The sequence below is a fragment of the Meleagris gallopavo genome, chromosome 4 (assembly GCF_905368555.1).
Source record: "Meleagris gallopavo chromosome 4, MGAL_WU_HG_1.1, whole genome shotgun sequence".
NCBI classification, from domain to species: Eukaryota; Metazoa; Chordata; class Aves; order Galliformes; family Phasianidae; genus Meleagris; species Meleagris gallopavo.
In genome coordinates this window covers 40,918,961-40,942,640 of record NC_139407.1, presented here as the reverse complement: position 1 = coordinate 40,942,640, position 23,680 = coordinate 40,918,961, and the positions used below count along the sequence as shown (strand labels likewise).

General features: G+C 37.7%; 1 protein-coding gene and 1 long non-coding RNA gene across 35 annotated transcripts in view; one reads left to right on the top strand and one right to left on the bottom strand.

The window, feature by feature from the left end:
* Nucleotides 1-11,532, top strand: part of SORBS2 (sorbin and SH3 domain containing 2) — a 153,224-nt gene extending 141,692 nt beyond the window's left edge. For all 34 annotated transcript variants that reach the window (XM_085222981.1, XM_085222997.1, XM_085222992.1 and 31 more), the window contains 4 exons: nucleotides 2,517-2,624; nucleotides 6,095-6,144; nucleotides 8,595-8,701; nucleotides 9,465-11,532. In XM_085222981.1, coding sequence (XP_085079107.1) covers nucleotides 2,517-2,624; nucleotides 6,095-6,144; nucleotides 8,595-8,701; nucleotides 9,465-9,526 — 327 coding nt within the window. In that variant the 3' untranslated portion in view covers nucleotides 9,527-11,532. The remainder of the gene's footprint in view (nucleotides 1-2,516; nucleotides 2,625-6,094; nucleotides 6,145-8,594; nucleotides 8,702-9,464) is intronic.
* Nucleotides 1-23,680, bottom strand: part of LOC109367330 (uncharacterized) — a 69,877-nt gene that overhangs the window by 16,406 nt on the left and 29,791 nt on the right. The gene's annotated exons all lie outside the window — the stretch shown is intronic.

Genomic DNA, 23,680 nt, shown 5'->3' with positions numbered 1-23,680 from the left:
TGGTTCATATCGCTTCCATGCCAGACACCATGCTGTCAGACTGCCCCTCTGCTGCCATCCACCATACCGCAATAAACCGCAATGGAATATAGATGGGAAGGTTTAACGTCTAATTCCGTACCAACATCCACTTCTAACATCGCAGGCCAACGTAATATGAGTCGTTACTTGCAAAGTAGCCCTCCAAGATACTAGTACAGCAGAAGACCTTCAACTCACTTTCAAAAGTTCATGACAGGACTTCTGTTTCATTCGAGTAAGAATACTGAACAACATCCAAGTAAATGGAAACAAAGTAATATTTGTACTTGAAAACACTTTTTAATTTCAACCCAAAGCCAAGGAAAACAGCTCTAAGTTTTACAGTAAAAGCACTTCTACACAGAGTAACATTCTAAATCAATTAGTCAAGGACTAAACAAAGATTATTCTCTCTTCAAGACTACACTTTCTGTCAGCACTGCAATTCTGTGGCAGAAAAATGAGTTCTGGAAAGAGTCTACAGCTCTAAGCAGATAAATTCCCAGTGCAATTTAGACCCAAAATCAATTTCCAAAGATGACTCCCAGAGTGTCCTTGTGACAAGGAAAAAGAGTCACATTAAAAGTTTGAGAAACTGTTCTGGGAAAAGCAATCATTAGCCTCACGGTTTAAAAAAATAAATAAATAAAAATAATTTTGAAAAAAATCATTGAAAAAACCTACATCTTACACTGTGTGTTAATAAAAATCCTAATGGACTTCTTAAGGTCCACAAGTTGCGGGGTTTTTTTTGTTTGTTTGTTTGTTTATTTTTTCCTGAAGGGAAGTTATTCCCTAAGAGTTCTTGCGAGGATATGAATCTATCATGGGCTTCAGTGCCTTCTGCTGCAAGGAAGGTGTGAAACACAGCAGAGCATTTATTTCTGCCACTTTGAATAAAAGCAGCAAAAAGGCATTTTTAGGTGATCCTTATATGTCTCGCCCTTGTTTAAGAAAGGCAGGTGAATATGGAGGGAATATCTTTTCTTGGGGAAAAAAAAAAAAAAAAAAAAGGATTTTCTACTCCTGGCAACCTCTTAAACAGCACACTGCTCTCAGCTGGGCATGGTGGGAAGCACAGAACACAAATAAACAAAGGTTGTGGCCTCATCTTTGCAGATACAAGAGCCACAATATCAAGAACTAGGAGGAACGAAACTGAGGGAGTTGATGTTAAAGAATTTTAGCTCTTAATTCTTTTTGAAAATTGCTTAAATTAATAGATTATTTTCTGCAATATTTATGAAGTGAGATAAAGATTTAATTTCATTCCAGCAGTAGGTAAATTTGTTTCAGAAGTCAACAGTGACAAGATTGCCAGGACAGTTGCAGCTAAAAAAAAAATTGGAGCCCAGCCATTATTTCTTTCTACTTAACCTCTAGCTTAAGCTTTAGAAAAAAGGACAGACAGTACCTGCCCTCTTCTGTTTGTACATGTTATCCATAACTAAAGTCTTATTACAGCTGTTAAATTTAAAAAAAAAAAAAAAAAAAAAAGACATTTCCAGGACTCAAGCACTACCAGTGAAGTGTTCAAGAGAGTTCTTGAAACTCTATACTTTCATAAGGTCTGTTAATGTAAAAATACATCCATATGCATATATGTATTTGTAATAAGTCTCAACTCTAAAGCATGACCTGAGATTCTGGACAGTAGAGTACAAGTAGCTATATGGAAGAGAAGCATCACTTCCATCCATGATGGCGGGAAGAACATATCCTCTAAAGGAAGAGCTGTAAAGACACTTCCAGAGGAGAATTGCTGATGTGTTCCTGCCTCTTTGACCTCTGCTGATTTTCCTTCTTTGGCCATTCACCAACTCCTAAAAGGCTCTTCTGCCTTACCACTTTCTACTGGCAAACAAACAGACAAACATTACAAAGAAGAGATTTCCACCATATCAGAACTCCACTAGCATCATGTGCCTCTCTACTCACCTGCAGCCCTAAGAATTCACATTTGCTTCCCATCCTTTTAAGTACAACTTCATGTCAAGTACTTAGCTGATTAATAGTGATGTTAACCAAACTAGGATTTTTCCTTGAAATACTTTCCATCAAGTACGTACTTGCTTTCTAAATGCAAATTTAAGGTGTGGTGTCTGTTTAACAGCAACAAATAACAACATTTGTCATTTGTATTTTCGAGGTAGTGTTTCTGCTGTCTGCTGTTGAACTTTTTCTGTATTAAATGAGCTACTTCAGTAGATAGACTTCCAGCAACTGTTCTTACTTCAAATGCATGCATCGTGCTTGAATGATCACTTAACTTTAATGCATAAATGCACGTGCCAGAGCAGCAAGCCCTTGAGAAAATGATAAGTGCAAAAATGAAAGTACTAACTACTACCAATCTTATTACATGCACCTGTAGCATATTTGCCTTTTCTTACCAAGGAAAGCACGTCCAATCTGCATGTGTGAACGAAGCAGCAAAAATCCCAAGATGCTTCATTCTTAAACACTCAATTGATACATTTTTGTGGTTTTTCTAGGCTAATTTAAAGAGAGAGATATTTGTTATGGGTAAACCTCCTCGTAGCCCTGTGATGACTAAGAGATCCTGCAGCTCCTCTGTCAGAGGTCACAGCTATTCACACAGGGTATGGTACCAGATGCCCAGTGTGCAGTAACACCATTTCCATATTAAAGGAGCTCAGTGTCTTCAGTATTTTGTTTTTGCCAAAGTGTCTGAATACTATCAGTATGTTGTGTTTTCTTCCTGTTGTGCTTCTGTGCTATGTCTGAATAAAGCCAACAGGTTTCCATGTGCCAAACTTGTTATAAATCCATTAGTGTATTGTATCTCAGCAGTACTGCACAGTATTTCCAGTGCTACAAGATCAAAGGTCTGCAAACATAGCCTGTTTTTTGTTCTAAACAACTCTTGATTAAAAGTACTTCTAGTTTATTAAAGTTACAGTTTCCAGAAGTTAAAAATTATCTTACGCAGGCTTTGGTGATGCTGAACTCTTGGTTTTTTTAGTCAATGTCCTTTTCAAAATATTTCATCACTGCTGTATTGAATTCCCTTGAAACTCTTTATCCAAGCACAGCTACCCTCGACTCACACTCTTTAGCCTTTCCCTTCCTAGTCATAATATAGCAGCAACATAGCTGTAACAGTTTTACCTTTCCAGAACATTTAGTTTGTGTGCATTTGGATAAAAAAAAAAAATGTGTCTTCAATTATAAAAAGAATCAAAATTACATAGGGCTGAGAATCTATGGGCTGTATTTTACCTTTACTTTTCCTTTAAGGCTGAATTATTTTCTGCGTCAATTTCCTAACATTAGACACTTAAAAGTTATAATGGGATTAATTGCTTTCCATGTAGTCACTGATTTAGATTTAGAACATCTTCTTTCCAGGTACTTCCTTTTCAAAATTTCAATTTAAGATATGCTGGTTATTTTAATTTTCAAAGTCTTAGCTTTTTTGGAAGGCCTCTGTTTGCTGCAAGGTACAAGGAGACAGTACTTTCTCCATCTTTGAACAGAGACAATTCAATCATAGGAAGACAAAAAAATCTTATAGTACTGTACCAGCACCATCTCAGAGAAAGTCCTTAATAAAGAGAATAATTATATCCACACACACACACACACACACACACAAAAAAAGACCGAGACCTATTTTAATTTTGCTTGTTAATCCAAATAAATGGTATGCAGCCAGTATGCTAAAGGGACTGTATTGGTCAATACTTAGTGCATTTATGAATTTAATTCCAAAACCAAAAGAACACAGATTTGTACATTCAGAACTCTACTGAACTACTACAAGCAAGGGCACATCAATCACGCATGAAGATCAAGTCTATCACTGAAATCCTCACTTGACTACACACTTCCTAACATTTTTTAGATTAAGCCTTACTAATTTTATTTTATTTAATTTTATTTTTTTAAACCAAGAAAACAGGATACTGTAGCAAACTGACCCAAAGCTAGAAGCCTACACCCACAGCATGAAAACTAACTTAGCATTTAGGGTGATAAATTTCATGGTATCTCCTCAACACTGTTGGCTAGAATATAAGCGTCACACATTCTGGCTAATGCCACTGTATAAAGAAATAAAAACTTACAAAAAAGAAAAAAAGGGAGAAAAGCTACTTAAAGTAAGCTCAGGTAATATAGATGATCATATTCCAAGGTCTCCTGTTCAGATATAGCACCTCATTTCCCCACATCTTAACTCTGCCAAAGATTCCTCTGTAGTAGCAACATCAAGTTGAAAAATTTCTCACCATGATCTTGTGTCATCTGTTTCTGTGGTAGTTAACTAACAGTAAAATATTTTAGTATTGAAGCAAATACAGAAAATCTACCAAATTTCTTCTTGGCATGGCATATGTTCAAAGCATTAAAATCATTCATAGTATCATTTATTACATTGTTTTTTACTGATTACAAGAAAAATCCATAACTTTGTTTGAATTCTCTTGCATCTCTGAAGTCTTTTGCCATTCAGCTTACATCAGGTTTGTAACTAAGATTGCAATACAGATATCAAGCAACCTGCTCAGTGCTATGTTCTTTTTTTGTTCAACAATTCAGCTGTTGAAAGAGATTTACCAAGAACTCGAATGTCTAATTTGCAATCTTTGTTGTTGGATTGTGCAATAATAATTTTCTTATACACGAATAGAAGAGAGGAAAATGATGGTGAACAGAGGATTAAAGAGTATAAACAGATCTTTTTGACCCTTCAAAACCTGTTTCCTCCCTTGCTCTCATATTTATGAATAAGTTTTGTTATCTACCTGCCTGCATCTTTAGGCACCTTTTAAAATTTACACTCTACAGACTGTAAAAATGATATTTTCTGCAAGTAAATACACAGTCACAGTGAAAATAAACTAACTCCTTTAATTACATCTGGAGATGCTGGGAAGTACAAAAAGAGGAATATTAAAATGCACTAGTTTTTCAATTTATACTACTAGGCTGTGGGTTAGTTATCACACGCTTCTCCCATAGAAGACTGCATCATCTTAGAGAAAATTGAAGCAGGATGAACTGGAATAGCCAAACACGGGAATGAGAGAAGCATGAACCACTAACAAAAACCTCACAGCTTCAGGATCAGATTGCCATCTACTCAATTCATGAAAGAAAGTATTATAAGCTGTGTTTGACACCCACGTACCCAAAATAGTGGCAGTTCCTACACTTGTATCAAGCTGTCAGTCTCCTCAACACTATAGGGCATCTTCAGTCAACGCTACTCACATCAACACTCTTCCAAGCAGCTGCTCCTGCACTGTTTCTGGCCGGGGCTACGCTGTAGTGTGTTAAGTCATTATCTCCCTGAGTAGGTTTCATCTGGGGGATTAATATCTTTCATTTACATCATCTGCAGCTTTATTGGACATTAGTGGTGTGTGATTTAAGACAAAAAAATAATTCTTTTAAAGATTTGCACTGGAAATACACTTTTTTTTTTTTTCCATCTTAAAGTAGAAGTGTTGTTATTTTCAAACAATTATATGCAGTCTTTCAGAAATTCTTAGTGTTCTTGGTCCCAACAGCCTGCATGGCTTTGTGCTGCCCCTTGAGCTGGAACGGAATTAAAGTATAGCATGTTATGCCTGCCAAGTTAGTACTGTGTGTAATGTAAATTGGATTGTTCTTTTGTGTATGGATGGTCTAAATTCTGCAATTAAGTATATGAGGTTTTGTTTCACTTAACTAAAAATATACTTCAAGTAATGTGTAATGTTCATCATTTGCATCTAAATTTTCTAGTGCTATTTCTGTTTCACTGTGATGATGCAGCAAAGTTCTGTTCCAACTTTCTACTATGCCCTAAACAGACTGTTGATAAAATTAACAGTTTTGCTTTAGTTTTTATTTTGTCCTCCTCAAAAAATCAGATTTCTAAGCCTACCAAGACTCTATTGCTTGCCACATCTCTTAAGAATTTATTGTGAGGTTGAGTGTGTGGGGGGGTTGTTTTAAGCAAAGTAGAATACAAAAGCTTAAGCAACTATGCATCATATGCCTATCCAACTACTTGGATCTTAGACTATAAATCCTTATTACATTTCAAATCATTTCATTTCAGCCACAGCGCCCTGTGCTTGCTCATGAAAACATACACAGTGGGGGGGAACCGTAAGTATACTTCTTGTCTACTAAAGCAAACCTAACATTTAAGCAACAGCCAGCACATTCTCAAATAATTTGTTGACCTGCCAAGTACAACTACAAAGAGATTTCATAAATTTACAAATAACCACATGATGTAGGAAGATATCCAACACAGTCCCACAGGACAAAGTTTCAGAAATATAATTTAATGTTTGATGTAATCATACATCAAACTCAGACTTGCCAACTTAAAGTTCTCCATCGTTTATACTAAAAAGGGACAATAATTTTGTAAGGTTTTACTTTTTTTTTTTTTAAAACTTATTCTTATTGTCTCCACTGTTCCATCTTAGAGAATATCAATTAAAAGACTTTACATTAATTCAACTCATCTGCTTTACTGACAATGCAAATTAGCCAGAAACCATTCTGAATGTGAATGATAATGTTAATCATGGGAACACAGAAACACTTTTGTGTAATTTATATGTGCAATTTAAAAATTAGATACAAAAAAGCTTTTTGAAGAACTGGAGAAGAACCTAGATTTCAAGTTGTATTTTTACAATGCAAGCAATCAGAATGAAACTTATAAGGTTGTTTTGATGCTATTAAAATACAAATTCAGTGCAAGATTGTTTCAATTTCTTATTTTTTTCCTTTAGCATCAGAGAGCTTTGGAGCTAGATGAATTCTCCTGTATGCAATTAAAGCTTAGCATCTAAAAATGTTTAACAGCTTAGCTGAAGAAACAGCAAAAGAAAAGAGAGGAGCAGTTATCAAATGATAATAAAAATTGGATGTTTTGCTTTCAATCTCAATTAAACCATTTTTTCCTCAAGCTATTGGTGGGATGGCTAAGCATACTGAAGCACCTACCTGTTTTGTAAGCAATAATTATCTAAATAATGTTCTTCAGTGAGTTTTAGTACTGCATGACTAAAATTACTCAATCCTAAAAAAACCAAATATATTTAAATTGTCAACCATATATTGTCTTGAATATGCATTTTCTCAGTGTTATAAGTTTTAGTAGTCTTTCCTATTTAAGAAATTCCTAACAAAAGGAATTCTAAGTAAAATTATCAAAAAGGGAATGAAATGACTATAAAAAGAGTTATGAAAATGGATTAGCTAAAAATGACTAAGATGGCAGAGCTGGAATACTTCACCCTCTTTCACATGTGACTGCCCTAGTCTACACCTTCCTTTTAGCTTCCTTCTTCTGAAGGGAGTCACTGTGCACAGTTTTTTGTGCCTTCTTTTTCTCTCCATTTAATCTGTTTTATTCCCTGTTCATTTCTAAGGCTGCTGTGACAGTCAGGCACATTCAAGGCAAATGCATATACTACCTTGTGATATACCTCTTATGAGGTGTTCCACTTTGGAACTTATTCTCATTTTACCAGCTCAGTTTGTCTCTTTTCCCCTTCACTACCTCTGTAAATCTTTCTCTCAGGCTCTTCACAATATTTTTTCCCTTTCACACATTTTTGCCAGCCTATCTCCTCTTCCTTTTGGACAGAAATCATTTGGAAAACCATCTATTTCTGCCCTGTAGGTAGCTGGGTCTCATTTTGCCCTCTTCCTACAATTACAGAACACAGGAAAAGCCCAGGCTAAACAGGCTGTCCCACCAGCAAGGGGCAGCTACCTGAAGAAAGGCCTGAACCCAACAGCTGCTCCTTCTCTGTACTCGAGGTGCAGGCCACTGTCTCAGGTTTCATTTATGGTCGCCCTCGCTTCTTGGAGTTGCTTGCTACTTAGCTAATGCATAAAAGAACAACTTTAAAACCCACCCCAGCAGTGATGACTTGTGAATAACAAGGCACTGAGGTAGCAGGGGCAGTTTTAAGAATGGAAAGGGTTATAGCTATTTCCACATAGCAATTACTGCCCTCCTTCCCACAGAGGTAGGCACCTTTCTACATGCAGAGTTCCCAGGTGCCAATCCTCTTCTAGTAGGTGCTAACGAGCAGCCCAGGGCAGTCCTCACTTTCAGAGGTAGTATGTGTGAGCTGCCCTCCTCAGCATCCACACCACACCATGCAGCAGGGGCCATGTTTGTACGGTATGCATTGGCTCTGCCATGGCAGAGTGTCAGGACAGCAGGATCAGCAAAGCAAAAGCATGGTCTTCAATTCTGCTCATGGGGGTTAAGAGGCTAGTCCAGGCTACACCCTCCCTCTAAGAAATTACATTCTGTACTTTGGTGACTCAACTATACAATAACATTTAAACAGAATCATGTTTTAACCAATACTGTGGCATCAGGCTTGCCTTGTAGCCTCGTTTTTTTGGATAAAGTTGGGTACTAGCCTTGATATCTTCCACCAAGCAAAACAAACTCTTTTCCCCTTTTCCTATGCTTGAAGGGAGCTTTACTTATGAGTTAATGTTTAAAACAGCTTCTTTAATGACAATGCAAAGAACTCTTTCTTCTTTTTAAAAATGCAACGTTTGTCCTATTTAAGGTTTCAGGCTCTATATAACTATACTCCTAGGAACGAAGATGAATTGGAGCTCAGAGAGGGAGATGTCATTGATGTGATGGAAAAATGTGATGATGGATGGTTTGTGGGTATGTTTTAACTGGTTGCTTTTTCATATATTCTTTATTCCTGACCTCTGCTGCCCTGTTTGTTTGGTGTCGTACAAAGTAATTAATCTTTGGCATTCATTATAATAAACCTGAACCTGGTTTTACCAGGGGAAATCCCCACCAAAATCCTCTGAAGGTTATGGGTGATTATTCACTTCTGTACTTGGGAATTGACACATGCTTCTAATTTGTTGTACAGCATTATTGTTATTCTCACACTGACACAGAGTGGACTGTGTATTACTCCTCATAAAAACTTACATGAGTACTGCTACAGAATTGACTATTTGTGAAAACTGAGTATTACTGAACAAACAGATGCTAAGGTCTAAATAAGGTGGCTAAATCATTGCATAAACATTCATGCACACTGTGGCTAAATTCTTTATCATCTTACTAATCTTTAGTATTTCAAAAATCCAAATTAGTTAACTACAAACAAGTTTGCTGTTTAAATTGATTTCTATACACCAAGTCAAAATTTCAGCACATCAGATTTAGCAGAGATTTCAACTGAACTATACAATTCAATCAAATATGCCGATATTTGCTTTTTCCTTCCTGCAGTTATAATTTGTTAAAATTCACAACTCGCAAGTGAAATACAAAATTCACTTAATTTAATGTAAAGAACAGTAGATACGTTTGTAAAATAGTAAAAAAAAAAAAATTCAAGGACATGCTTACATAGTGATTTTTCCTGTTATTATTGCCATCTTTCATCTATTGCTTCTAATTTCAGGAACTTCAAGAAGAACCAAATTCTTTGGTACTTTCCCTGGAAACTATGTCAAGAGGCTGTGAATTTTTTTCATTCTTATTTATGCTGCATCTCTGCAACATATCTGCATAAAGCTGCTAGAAAACATGCTACGCTGGCCTTCTGTTTTCTTGCTTGCAGTCTCAAATAGAGGCCATCCAGTTCATCCTCATCCCATCCCATCTGCCAAACTGTTCCAGCAGTATTACAGCAACGACTACCGTGTGAATAACTAAGCTTTTCTGAAACAAGAGGAATCCTCCTTACGTATAAGTACTCCCTGCTTTTAACTCTTTTTATTTGAAACGCAATAGGAAAAGCCTGATGACAGGTACCCAGAAGAATTGCTACGGTGGGGGGGGTGTGAGGAGAGGGAGAAAGCCTTCCTGTTCAGGACATTTGTGGTACTATCATGAAGTGCAATGGGAAAATAAAATTTTTCAGCATGCATGTACAACAGAGGGAAAGTTGCTGCTTACTATTTAAGAAGAAAAAAAGCAAAAAAGGTGTTTTGAGTTTTCACATTCTTATTAGCTTGGCAGCATTTGTTGCTTTCACTTTGCTGTATCACAGGTTTGCCTATTGTACTGGTTTACAATGATAAATTATAATATAGGTTTTTTGCCTGCACTTGTATGTTTTAACTTATGCACAGTGACTGTAAAATCTCAAGCAAGCATAGTGAAAAATGGAAGAACTGCAAGTGTTCTGATGGTGCAATAGTATTTGCTAAACCCTTTTTCCCCTATTAAAGCTACAGCATTTTCTCTTCAAAGGTAAGAAGTGCAAGAGGCATAAAACCTCAGATTTAAAGAAGAGACAGACAGTGATATAAGCATAGACAATAACAACCTGCTGATCATATGACATTAAATGGTTGTAATCAAAATGTTGTAATAGTCAGCAGCATGAAATCTGAGAGGTTAGTGTTTTTATGTACCACAGGCATTTTAAGAAGCAGCAAGTAAACAGTGTTAGTGCAAAGGATTGTTTTTCCTCTAACATAGCCACTTGAAAAACATTCACAAGTATCATGTACTGATTTATTTCACTATACACACACACACACACACACACACACACACACACGTATGTTAACAAAATCTGAGTTACACATTCTTTTTTAGGAATTTAGTACATTAAAAAAAAAAATCACAAGTATTAAAATCAATACGTTTTAGAAGGTTTGGGTTGTTGTTGTTTTTTTTCCTGAATGAATCAAGTATTTGAAAACAGTCATTCTCCATATGCAACTCTAAGCATAAATAGCATATGAAATTAAGGCACAGGATGATAATGACTACGACTTCATGAAAAAAAAAAAATTGATTTTTTTTTTTTCTGAGTCAGATTTGTTTTCTTTGGCACCTTATAGATGGCAAAAGCTTCTACTGCATTTCTCATGGGTAAAGGACTGAAATTATCAACATGTATTTAGTCTCTGTAGCATTTTGTACATATGTTTGCTTTTTTGTACAGAGCCATTTGGTTGTCAGTTTAAAAAAAATTAAGTTTCTTATTTGATCTTCATCCTCTTTACATACAGAACATTTCAATGCATTTTGCTTTACTTGCTCTATTTACCATAAGCACATCTGAATAGTGCAATTCTGTAAGATAGCATTTTATGCAAAATTTTATTAATTAAAATATGGTTTACCAGCCAAATCTAAATGTACATATGTCTTTATTACTGAGAAATGTCATTAAGACAAAGGTAAAGAAACATCTTTGTGCAGCATACCTTTATTATTGCAGATTTAATGGCAAAAGCTTTATATTTCAAAGGCTTTCAATTTTAAACTAGATCTGCATGCAGCTTTGCTGTGAGATTAATTCCTATCTTTGATGCCATTTATGATTGAAGACTTAAATATCTGTTGCCTGTGATATTTAAAAAGTACTGTTTCTACTCTGTATCTGATTTTAGAAAAATACAGGTTTTTCGTACCTGGCTTTCAGGTAATTGATTTTGAATTCCTACAAGCAAAAGGTCTCTGTGTTTTTTTTCTTGAATAGACTTCTAATAAATTTTGCTTGGAGTACACAAGTGTTTTCCCCGTCATTTCTCAAATACATGTAACAGACTACTTAAGTGCTACAAAGCTCTTTAAGCTTTTACATGCAAGTACAATCAGTGTTGTCTTTACAGAGATTTTCTTCTACTACTGAGCATACACAGGTTGCAATACAGACAACCAGCATCGTCAACACAGTTGTCACTTCGTCAACTTCAGTGTCATCCCTAAAATTCCCAAATCCAAAAGCAACTCCCTGGGCTTTCTGCACTGACAGTACTAATGCAAGGTAATTTTTCTGTTACCAGAGCTGGCCTTTGCTCCTGAAGCACAGAGATAAATTACATTACTGAAGCTCTTTGTATCTCATAAAAGTTCCACACCCTAATTCTTTCCTTAAACAAAAGGAAAACAAGAGAAACAAACTTAGAAATAAGACTTAAGGAAAATACAGGTTTGGGAGAGAGCATCTTATGCTTGGGACTCTGCCTGAAGCATTGAGTTACCTCCTGTTAATGTCTCTGCCTGGCAAAGAACAGCTTGCTGTTCAAACAAAACCCAAACCCACAAGAAGCAGAGCATACAGGCAGCAGCCTTCCTTCCCAGTGGGTTACTCTTGGTGCCTCTGGGTTCCCTGGTCCTGCTCCTCCAGCCCTCGCTGGCCTCCACTGCCAGGATGACACCTTCCAGACGTGCTGTGCTGCACTCTCACTGCTAAAGAGTGCTGCATTCTGGCACAAATAATCTATTTCTGACTTGCACAGCTTTGTCTTTACAATAGCTGGGCTGTTAAAATGCCAGCAAATGAGCTCCTTTGTCAGCATAAACAGATTCTGCTGGGAGTGATTTCAATTTGGACAAGGCCTAATTTAGCCAGCAGTGCTGTCTATGAGGTAAACATGCCCCTACAGCACTAAGTTAGCTTAAACTCACCACACGTCTCTTGCTCTATAAACTAATGGCTGAGTATACAAGCACATGTTGTGTGGTTTGCCCTTCTGTCTGCTGGCCGGGTGATTCTGTGCATCTGAATTCTTTGCTAATTGCAAGAGGGAATAAAAAAAGTGTAAGGATAGATCATAATAAGAATTGCAAGTCACTGACACCAAGAAAAACTGTAGTGTCTATGGTTTAGTCAAAAAGTGTTGCAAGGTGACCAGAAATGTAAAATTAAAGGACAACACCAAGGTACAAGTTCTGTCCGGGTAAACAAAATATACTGAAATAGGCAAGATCTGTTGAAATTCCTCCTACACTATTAAAGTAACAAGTAACTGAAGGACTTTTTGAGCTTTTTTGTAAAACTCTTATATATTCCCCTATAAATTCATGGAGAGTAACGCACAGGACTGGAAGGTGCTATATCTTTAACCAGAACTAGAGATAAATTGAGAAGAGAGACCTGTAGAAGTTGATGTCAGTCAGTTTAACATCTAGGATTTTTTTCTAGAAAGGACCTCAGATTTTTCTAGAAAATGGTATAGCAAACCAATTCCCCTTAGTTTTACTGAGATATGTAGCATGGATCTTAATTTCTATTAGGATTTTCTTTTAATGCTATCACATGATAGCTATACTGGCAGGCTGAGAAAAGTCTGCTAGAGTGTTCCTGAAACTAAGTTCATTGCACAGCTGCACTGCATCACAGATCCAAAAGTCATGCAACCAGAGCTTCCCCAAACAGCAGCAGATTCTGCTGCCTACCTTTTGGCAAGCTGTCCGCCTGCTATTCATCACGTGCATGGGAGGCAAAGGCCTCTACAAAACAAAACCAAGCAACCCCACAAAACACCAACCAACCAGGGACACTGAGGCATGAGCTTTTGAAGGTAACACTATATCCCAAAGCTAAGGGTCACCCCAGCAGTTTTAACATTCTGTTGCCCGTGCCAAAGCCAAGTACGTTGTCATTCTGCAATGCCCGGTATTCACCAGCTGCCTTATAGCTGCTGCTGTACACAACTGTGGTAGGAACACAGGGTGCTTCCTGTAGATTCCCATTAGCTCGTGCATTGCTTTTTGGAATCTAGAATTATGAAGTAGCTCTAGAAAGACCTCGGGTCATTGCACTAAGTACATTCACCATGTCACTATAAATGCTGTAAGGGAAACCCTGGCTTTGCTTCAGTTAACAGCAAACCCTATTGAAATCAATAGATTCTGAATTTGCTTCAGATATAATACATTTTCTACATTAGCTTAAAAAGATGACTGCACAAGAGAGAAACACTGAAGCAACTGGATGTCTGATTTGGGCTGGTTTTTAATCACATCAAGAAGTATGAGTGTGGGCAGAGCCCAGAACATACTTCTTTAGCTGCCACCACTGCACAGCACAGCTGATAGTAGGTACCCTTCTCTAGGGTCTAGCTGGCACATTCACTTGAAGTCAAATTGTACACTACGACAGTTGCAACAGCACATTAAAAATTGAACTACTGGCCTTTTCTAATTTGTTTACACAGCATAACCCCTCAGTAAGGACCAATCAGACACAAACCTGAATCCACCCATTTTACAGAACCTGGAAGCTCTTGGTCCAACACATAGAAAGAGGTACCTTGTCTGTTCCAAGTAAGCAGGGGATGCTTTAGGCTTTCTTCTGCAACTCCTCGGGTAATCAATACCACATGGCTATTTGATTGGATGCAAAGAGTGCCATTTTGTTTTATCCACCCCTGGTGCCACACAAGCTAAGTTTTAAACTCCTACCTCAAATTGCTCCACAGGATCTATTATTCTTATTAATATATTATTTTGAAAGTTACAAATATTGTTCTATTTATCTACCAAGAATATGATACAATTCACTGAAAGGGAAAGAGAAAAATGAATTTCTGCTTGCACATCCCTGACTCAGATACTGCTTAGGTGAAAGAAAGTGATGTTGGTGACATACAGGCTCTTATTCATGTATTTTTGCCACTCTAAGACAAAGAAAGACTAACAGAAGTTTCTAGGTTAACATGCAGCAACAAAACCAGCAAAGAGCTTGAACAATACAGCAGGTACAGTTTTTTGTTTTCATCCTGCTGGTTGGTAATACTGCGCACCTTAATTCCTTAGCAGTTCTGAATCTATAACTCCCAATTCCTGTTTCATTTGCTTTTATGTGAGTCCCATATATAAACCATTACAGAGTTTTGCCCTCTAGTATTATATTTAACTTCTGTTTCTTTGGAAGTCATTGAGGAGCAACGTGCTAACACACTATTTAATCTAGCAGAAAGTAGAAAGCCTTCGTACTGAAAGAGTTATCCCACTAGGCAGCTGCAGCAGTGATGTCATGTCTAATTGCAGATATGGTGCAGAGGGTTCCACTGCACAGTGGCATTACATCACAAACGACTCCATCGGGAAAAAACAAGTGTTGTCTGACAACCAGAAATGCGTTGCTAGGTTCATCCTCAGAACAGATACTCCAGCTTCAACCATTTACATTTCTTGCTGCCAACACAAATAAACTCTGAGGCCCTTATTTTGCACCCACATACACGCATAGCACAGTAATCCTCCTACATTTTCCATTCATCAGGAAAAAAAAAAATCAATTTTTAAAATACCCCAAGAATAACGTAGTTCTGTTTCCAGTCAAGACAGTTACCAGACAGTTGCACACAGGAGAAGAAACTTCTGTCACAAGCTCCCATCTCACTTTATGAGAGGGTTCTGTACTCCCTTGGGCCCACTCCATATGCCTCACTCTAGCTCTAGCCAATTTGAATAGTAGCTTTCTATTTAACTACTGGGCCCTTTAACACTTCTTCGGCCTCTACTCCATTTTAGTTCATTTCAAAACTTTCTACAATCATGTGTACTAAAAGACTAATCAAGCCTGCATCAAGATTTTCCCTTGCCACTGAGACAGGTAAGCACGCAGCGAAACCAACACTGTAAACAACAGCATGAGTAGCCCAAACATGTCATTCTAAGTGGGTCATTGCACTGCTGCTGCTGCTGCTGCCATTAGCCAGATAAATCTAGAGCACACGAGGGCCCAGCTAGTGCTTCCCACTCCGGGGCGAGGGTTAACACTAGCAGCTGTAATGTGAAACATGTACAAACGCTGGCTGGCGCAGGAGCTGTGAAAGGCTTTTCTTACACTACTACTGATTCATCTGTTATAGATAGGTGTTTTCTACATGTAACTGGAAATATTCGAACAGGTGAGAATCAGCCCTTCCCCCTCTTAAACCAAGGAAGAGAATAAATTAATGCGTCAAAATGTCTGAGGTAGCAGAAGGCAATGCTTGCATGCCAATGCAGAGCTCTGTGCACTATTTATAGATCCTCTTCATGCGCTCTATGGGGCTCTTACTTTTCCCTCCTGTTCCACCACTCATTCTCTTCCCATCAGTCCCCAGAGGCTCACCGAAGGAAAGACTGCAATGCATGGAAGGTGACATTCTACAACTGAAAAATACTAAGGATCTGTTTTACCCCATTCAGTGCCTCTGTCTCATACACCACCTTATCCAGACGTCCCCCAAAGCGCTACCTGCATCATATACTCATTGAGCATGGGGAAGACCTTCAAGATCATCAGGTCAAATAGTCAACTTGACAAAGCATCTTTATAGAGTCATAGAATGGTTTGTGTTGGAAGGGACCTTTAAGATCATCTAGTTCCAACACCCCTGCTATAGGCAGAGACACCTCCCACTAGACCAGTTTGCTCAAAACCTCATCCAGACTGGTTTTGAATGCCTCCAGGGAGAAGGCACCCACAATCTTGCGGGGCAACCTGTTCCCGTATCTCAATACCCTCACAGTAAAGAATTTCTTCTAATATCTAGTCTAAATCTACCCTCTTCCAGTTTAAAACCATTTCCCCTTGTCCTGTCACTATATGCCCTTACGAAAAGTTGCTCCCCAGCTTTCTTGCAGGTTCCCTTCAGGTACTGGAAGGTCACCAAGGGGTCTCTTCAGAACCTTCTCTTTTCCCGGTTGAAGAGCCCCAGCTCTCTCAGGCTGTCCTCATAAGGGAGGTTCTCCAACCCTCAGATTATCTTCATGGCCCTCCTGGTCATCATCACCTAAAATCCAGAACTTTCACAAATGGAAGACACCTCCTGCATCACACCAGAAAGCCGTGCTGGCCAACAGCTTACACAGAGCACCATTAGTACTGGTTTGAAGGTCCCAAGTTAAACTCCTGACACTCTCATATGAGGATACTTCAGTAAGCTGTTTTTGAGATTTTGACAGTGCAAAACAGAAATTGCTGAAGTGTGATGGACAGACAAGAGGAAAATCTAATCTTTAGGGGCAGTTTTCTGTGTGTGTTTCTGAATTTTTTTTTTTTTTTTGAACTTTGATATTTTTTTATTGGGGATGAGAGGTGGAGAAGAAGGGTAAGGATCGAAAGGTAGATTTACTTGCATTTCAAATGACTTCCTCTTTAAACTGATTTACCCATCTTCACAATGTGGGGAGGGAATTTTCCATAAGGGTCTTCCCTATGGAGAGTTTACCCTCCATTTCTGGCCAGGATTTCTATACTACCCGACAACTTCAGGAGCAAAAGTTCCAACTATATATGAGTATTAACTCCCCACATACTGGAGTAAAGCAAAAGTGAACATGTAAATATTGGTTTAAGACTGTATTTGTGCATATTCATATCTGACAGTTTCTACATTAACTATTTCAGATGCAGTGATTACTTGTCAATAAAGACAAAACTTCATCATAGTTACATTTCTGCTGTTTTTTGCCTACACTGCACTTACATTCTTTCACAGTATTGACAGCTTTTCAAATATTTTTTCACTGTATATTTAGTCCCACATTCACTGAATAAAAGCAAAGGAAAAGTGCAATCAGGGCAAAGTGTGAAATGCATAATTAACTACTTTTATTCAGTATTCGATTTTGCTGTTAAGCAACTAATTCATGGTTGTTGAAAAGCTGATTATGTCCTTTTAATTAGCAGAAAGAAATCAAAATTATAACTAGGAAAATACTTAAGTACAAGCTAAATTTAAGAGTCAAGCCTGAGTAACTACAGTGCACATCAAGATTGTAAGATCCAGCTTTGTGGCCTGCTACAATCTGAAGCTGCTGATCTCTGGCTCTCATCCCACCTTATACTTAAAACAGAACACCATATTTGTCTTTCAGCTGTTGCTGTTTGTCATGATCCAGTAAATACAGCCAACTCTCCCATAGCAACTACTTTCATAATGCTAAACTCAAGCCACACAGAAAACTGGAAACGGAAAACGTGAAAGAAAACTAGATATAGAATACAGTGGTTTATGGAACATCAGATAACAATTGTACGTTACATATTTTTGATGCCTGCTTCTTAGAGAAAAACATTCAGGATGTTTGGTACTCAGGGCACAAAAAAAATGTGCTGTTGTCTGTACCCGTGATCTCATAATGTGTTTGTATATGAAGTCTCATCTCATGGGAGACCACAAACAGATCAAAATGAAGAGAAACTTCAAAAGAAATGAGGAGCCCTTGACAGGATGGGTAGCTTTGCCTCCTACCTTGCTTCTCTTTCATAAAGATACTTCAGAATTAAGTGACTTCTTTATTTGACTCCTGACTTCATATCTTCTTCAAGATATAAACTTTTACTGACAAAAGTATTTTAGGAGGGGAAAAAAATACACTGACACATTTCCACAGGGAGAGATGCATGTACACACAGACACACGCACACATACAGATGTGCTCACAATTTTGATCTTTATGGAGGCTGGCAGAAACTTCACTGCTCCAAGAATATCAAGATTTCATCCAGTAACAACTAAAGGAAATCTCATTAACTATACTAATCTCTTCAAAAATGCTACTACTTCCTGCCTAACAGGTTTCCCTAGTCAAGACAAATTATACAGTATATCTGTTTCTAGATTCCTGAACCTTCCAAAATTCTCCGGAATTTTAGTCACATCATGTGCTACAGAATAAGGTCATCTTCTTTTTTAGTAGCAGCACACACAATCTCCACATAAACGTTCTTCTTCCTATATGTATGGGAACTATTGAGTCACGGCCTAAACCACTGGTTGAGCACCTGAGGAAAGGACCTGGTCAGTCCTGGGAGCACAGATGAAGGCAATTCAGCTGTGTGACCAGGAGGGCTGGAGCCTGGCTGCACCTCTCTTAGACCTCATTTAAGGGCTGACTTCCAGTGGGGAAGGATCCCTTTCTGGAGATCCCTTCTTGGTAAAGCTTTTCCCTGTGAACCTGGAATCTTCTGATATGGGTGAGCAACCTTCTTCCCTTCCTTTATAGCACCTCTCTGTTGTGCCAGTCCTTCCATCATTGCACCTTTGCTATAATGCGTTTCCCATTGTATTGATCTGTCCACTTGCTACCCTATAATTTGCTTTTTAAATTTGCTTATTGAAGAAGTAAAAGGCAGCTAATCTTGCAGGCCTGTAGTCACCCTATATTGAAGACCACATTTTAAAATCATAGTGTATGTTCGTAGCAGGGACATCATACCACAGCACCTCATTCCCATTTTAGTCTCAGAATATGGTAAGTCACACACAATGACTGACAATAGGGTAACAGTGACAAAATACACGTAAAAAATAATAATAAAAAAAACTACACATCATCTGATATGTACCAAGGAGGAGGTGACTGGGAAAATCTGAAACATTAACATCCAGCAGCCTCTAAGGATCTACAACTACTGCTAATTACAATGTAATGAATTTCAAATTAACATCCTACCTTAGAACTAATGTTCCTCCCATTGCCTCCACTGTTTCCCTGCTCTTTATCACCTCACTTGCTTCAGAAAGAGCCACACAGCCTGCAAGCTTCAGTGCATTGTCAATGCTTGACATGTGTTGTGTAACACAGCGCAAGAAAACACATACCCTTACCTACCATCAGTATCCTTAAAGCACCAGTAAATGGATTTTGCCCTACACTAATGCAGGCACCCCTTCAGTTTTTAGCCCATGCACCCAGGAATATCACAATAATAGCTGTTGCTCTGCAGCCTTCGCCCTCTCAAGATGCTTTAGTTTCTACCCAACTGCTGCAAAAGGTCTCAGACAAACAGTAATAAGATGTCCAAAAAGCAGCCCCTTCCACTTCTACCAGAGTCCTACCATAACCACATCTGGTCATCAGCAGTATACAGAACAGGTGACAGGTCCACGTGCATGTAGTCAGAGCACTACCAGAGAAGCTCAGTTGTGAGAACAGCCAGCAGCCACTATGAACAAGCTAGTAGTAACTCACATTTTTACCCCTGCAATTTGGGAAGAACAGGAGATAAGTCTCTTGATCCCATTAGATCTCTTTACCATCCCTCTAATAAATATGATCAGCTTTCCTCTGGAAAAAGTGAGGTCAGTTATCACGTAGTTTTTTTTTGTTTGTTTTGTTTTGTTTTTTTAAAGCAACACAGTCATAGAAATCAAGAAAACAGGCCTATTTAGAAACACAAAATGAGACATTGCTTTTATTAGAGGCCGTACTGGGTGTCTGAAGAATTATGTTACAGTTCATGTAGATGTGTGTCATTACACAACTAATGAAGAATTTTAACTCTTTTCCTGAATGCAGCTTTATAATACACATAATGAAAGTTTTCAGAAATCTAACAATTTTTATGCATTATTTGTTCACATAATACTTAATGGCAAGAACATCAGATGGTTGCTTAACAGCTACTTTATGCTGTGTAAAAGATTATATACCTAAGAGTCAGCATGTTAATTTATGAAGCATACTAGACTGATCTGCTGTGCTGGCACACAGCCTTGCTAACTTCATTCCAACTTTACTCTTCTGGAATTAGCTCTTTCAATTCCCAGTGCCAAAATGGGCTTTAACTTTAAACCTAATAAGGGATCAGCTTGCCAAATTTGGAGGTGACATTTGATCCTAGCTATTAAAGGGAGCAGAACCATCAACAACTGAATGAGCTGAAAAGAAAAAACAACTTAGAGTCACGTTGCTGTTCTAATCTTTAGGATTCTCCACCATACCTTCTGCTGTCTTTTAGCACAGAAGGACAAGACCCTTTTCTTATACAGTCCTTGCAGAAAACATTCAGTTCTCATAAAAATAATGAAGCATGAAATTGGAGAAGCACAATAATTAGGCATGCAAATTGAGAAGTCTTTTGCAACTTACTTTTTGGCTAAGAATCATAACTGCAATATGTGCTGACATTATATCGGGTTCAAAGATAAACCAATAAAGGACAAGAAATTTCTTCTCAAGTCACAACAGTATCTAACTCTCTGATAACACAGAAAAAGGTAGTAGAAATGCTGCAATGGAAGTAACACTTCAGGCAATCAGTGTGTGAGTGGGAATTATAAAAACACAGATGGAAATTCAAATTCCATCCGCTCATTTGCAGAGAAGTTCCCAAAAGGAAGACAAGCAGGACTTCAGTGCCTTAATGTGACTAAGCATCTCATTCAACTTAAAATGCCCTCTAGATTTTCTTTGAAAAGCAGAATCACACCAATCACATTATTTTATACAAGCCTCCAAGAACTCCTTTGCCTTTTATAAAAAATGAAAAAGGCAAACAAGAAAATCAGTGCACAAATTTCAGGCAAGGAGAAAACTCAAAACAAGTACATCTATGATTAGTGAAACAAGTCTTTTAAAATAGAAGATTTCAGTTTCTTCTTTCAACTTGCTTAGATGTTCATGAAATAGAACTCTGAAATATATTGTGATAGCAGAAATTTACTTTCCATTTATTTGCTTGTTTGGACCACATCCTTAGCATAGACTTTAAAAGGCTGTAACGCACCTACTCCCCACTTTTTAAGCAAGCAGCTTCTTGTAGAAAAGAGAGCATATACCAAGCTTAATGAGCCTGAAGACAAAACATTTATCCTTTACTCAGTACCTGTCCAGCAGAGAGATGTACAAGAGCCATGCGAAGATGATGGTCAAAAATCTAAAGTGAGAGTGCAGTTGAGCCAAATCATTGTTTCAGAACAACGGCAAAGCTGGAGCATGGCGAGGACTTGTGTGAGGTGGAAAAAGGCTTTCCTACATTTTTCTAGCTAATGCTTGGCAAAGGGGTACAGCACCAGAAACCCACTCCTCCACTTTGCTAGACACATGATAAGAACACTAGAGTTGCCTGTCATACTGATTAAGAACATGAAAAGGGATTTCTCCTTTGCCAGGAAAATATAAAGATGGGTTATCAGACATCCACCAAAAAAAGTTGAGATGAAATATTCATCAGGATCCAAGTTATTAACTATTCCTGCTCCTTGGCAGTTCAATTAGAAATGACTTCAAACTATACTTAAACAGTCATATCTTGCTGCTTTGGGAAACCATTTTAAAGTTGCTAACATTTATTATAAGAAGATTTCCCATATACCCATTTGAAATGCTGTGTTTTGAAATGCAGTAGGGAATATTCTGGCCTTTCACCTCTAGAGAGCCAGTTTAAGTACATGCTGTTCCACATGTGTAAGTGATTTTCAGGCTCCACTCAGTATCCTAATTGTTACTGTCCAAAGTTTACAGAGGCTCAGTAGACTTTATGACAACAAGCTCCAGAATTGTTCAGGTTTATCACACTTCTGGCCCCAAATGCACACTTTGAGGAGGTTTTTTTTGTTGTTTCTGCCAAGGTTCATTCTGTTTCTACAGCCTGCAACAAAGCATTCCAGGAGTATACAGAAGGATGCATCAATATTAAACATTTGGTATTTTTATAGTAATGAAATCTAATTTTATTTATAATTATATATATATATACACATGTATGTATGTATTTACATCCACTGTATTGATTTATCAGGAAAATATTTCCTGAGAATCATAGAATCCTTGGAGTTGGAAGGGACCTTTAAAGGTTATCTAGTCCATCTTTCCTGCAATGAAGAGGGACATACACAACCAGATCATGTTGTTCAGGGTCTGATCCAGCCTCACTTTGAAAGTCTCCAGGGATGGGGTGTCAACCATATCTCTGGGCAAGCTGTGATATAATATTGCCTTTTTTTTTTTTTTTTCCTTTGGTAAAGTTATGAGGGTAAAAGAGTGCATAGAGCAAAAGCTCAACAAGTGACACATCAATAAAACAGGATTCAACAGTTGCTGTCTGGAACAACAGCACTTTGGAGAGTAAATCCTCCTTCCAATTAAATAAGGGAGGAAAAAAAATCTTTGATCCAATGTTCAGTTTGATATGAGCACGTCTTCCGTTGCAATTAATAGCAATCACCTGCAGAGTTAAAAGTTTAAGCCTGCTCTCTCTCTCTGTTTCTAATGAGAGTAGAAGGGATGGAAAAGAACATCTCAGTACAGTAGAGAAGCATATACAAACATGATAGACACTTAAGCAACCTGAAATCGTTTCACCAACTAGCAGCTGTCCCCAGATGATCAGTAACTCTCTAGTTACTTCACCAGCAGTCAAAATACCTAACAGGCTTGGAGAAGAACAGGATTTCTAAAATATTACTAATAAAGTTTACATATTAAGATATAACTCAAAACTTACTAAAAAGAATTTAGAAGACATATCACAAATAAACAAGTAGTTATACAAGTACCTAATTTTTGACACTGGAAACTAAGAGTCTGATCACAGGTTTGACTTGATACAGACATTCTTATGATTCTGAAGCCTTTGCTATTGCAGGATTTACTATTTGAAATTGCCAGTACTCAATGAAAACAGGAAGGCAAACATCAGTCTTTAGTGACCTAATGTGCTACACAGTTGAAATGTCACGCCCAGCTAGAAACTAGAAAACATTACAGGATTGATTGGGAAAAAAGTGGGGAAAAAAAAGGTACCAAACACGAGAGTGTTTTTACTCAGAACAATATAAGGGAGGATGAAAAAAGAAACAGAAGAACTATTAGAAATATATTCTGACTTTGTATGCATAACAGAACCTGGCAGGATATGAACCGCATAAGCAGAGCATCAATATATTGAAGGCACATTTTGAATTGACCTCAAAAACGGTCATATCAAAGTATATACACTGTTCAAAAGCAGTGAAAACTCTTTTAAACTTTAAATCATATGAAATATTTTAGCTAACACACTTGATATATACCTGGAACTAAATACCTGCCTTGCTTTATATCAATGTGTTTATCTTCGCTAATGTAAGCTGACCTCACTCCCATGCTCCTGACAGCTGTCAAATCAAACTGATGGGGTCTATTTTCTCACAGTTTTCTTTGAGA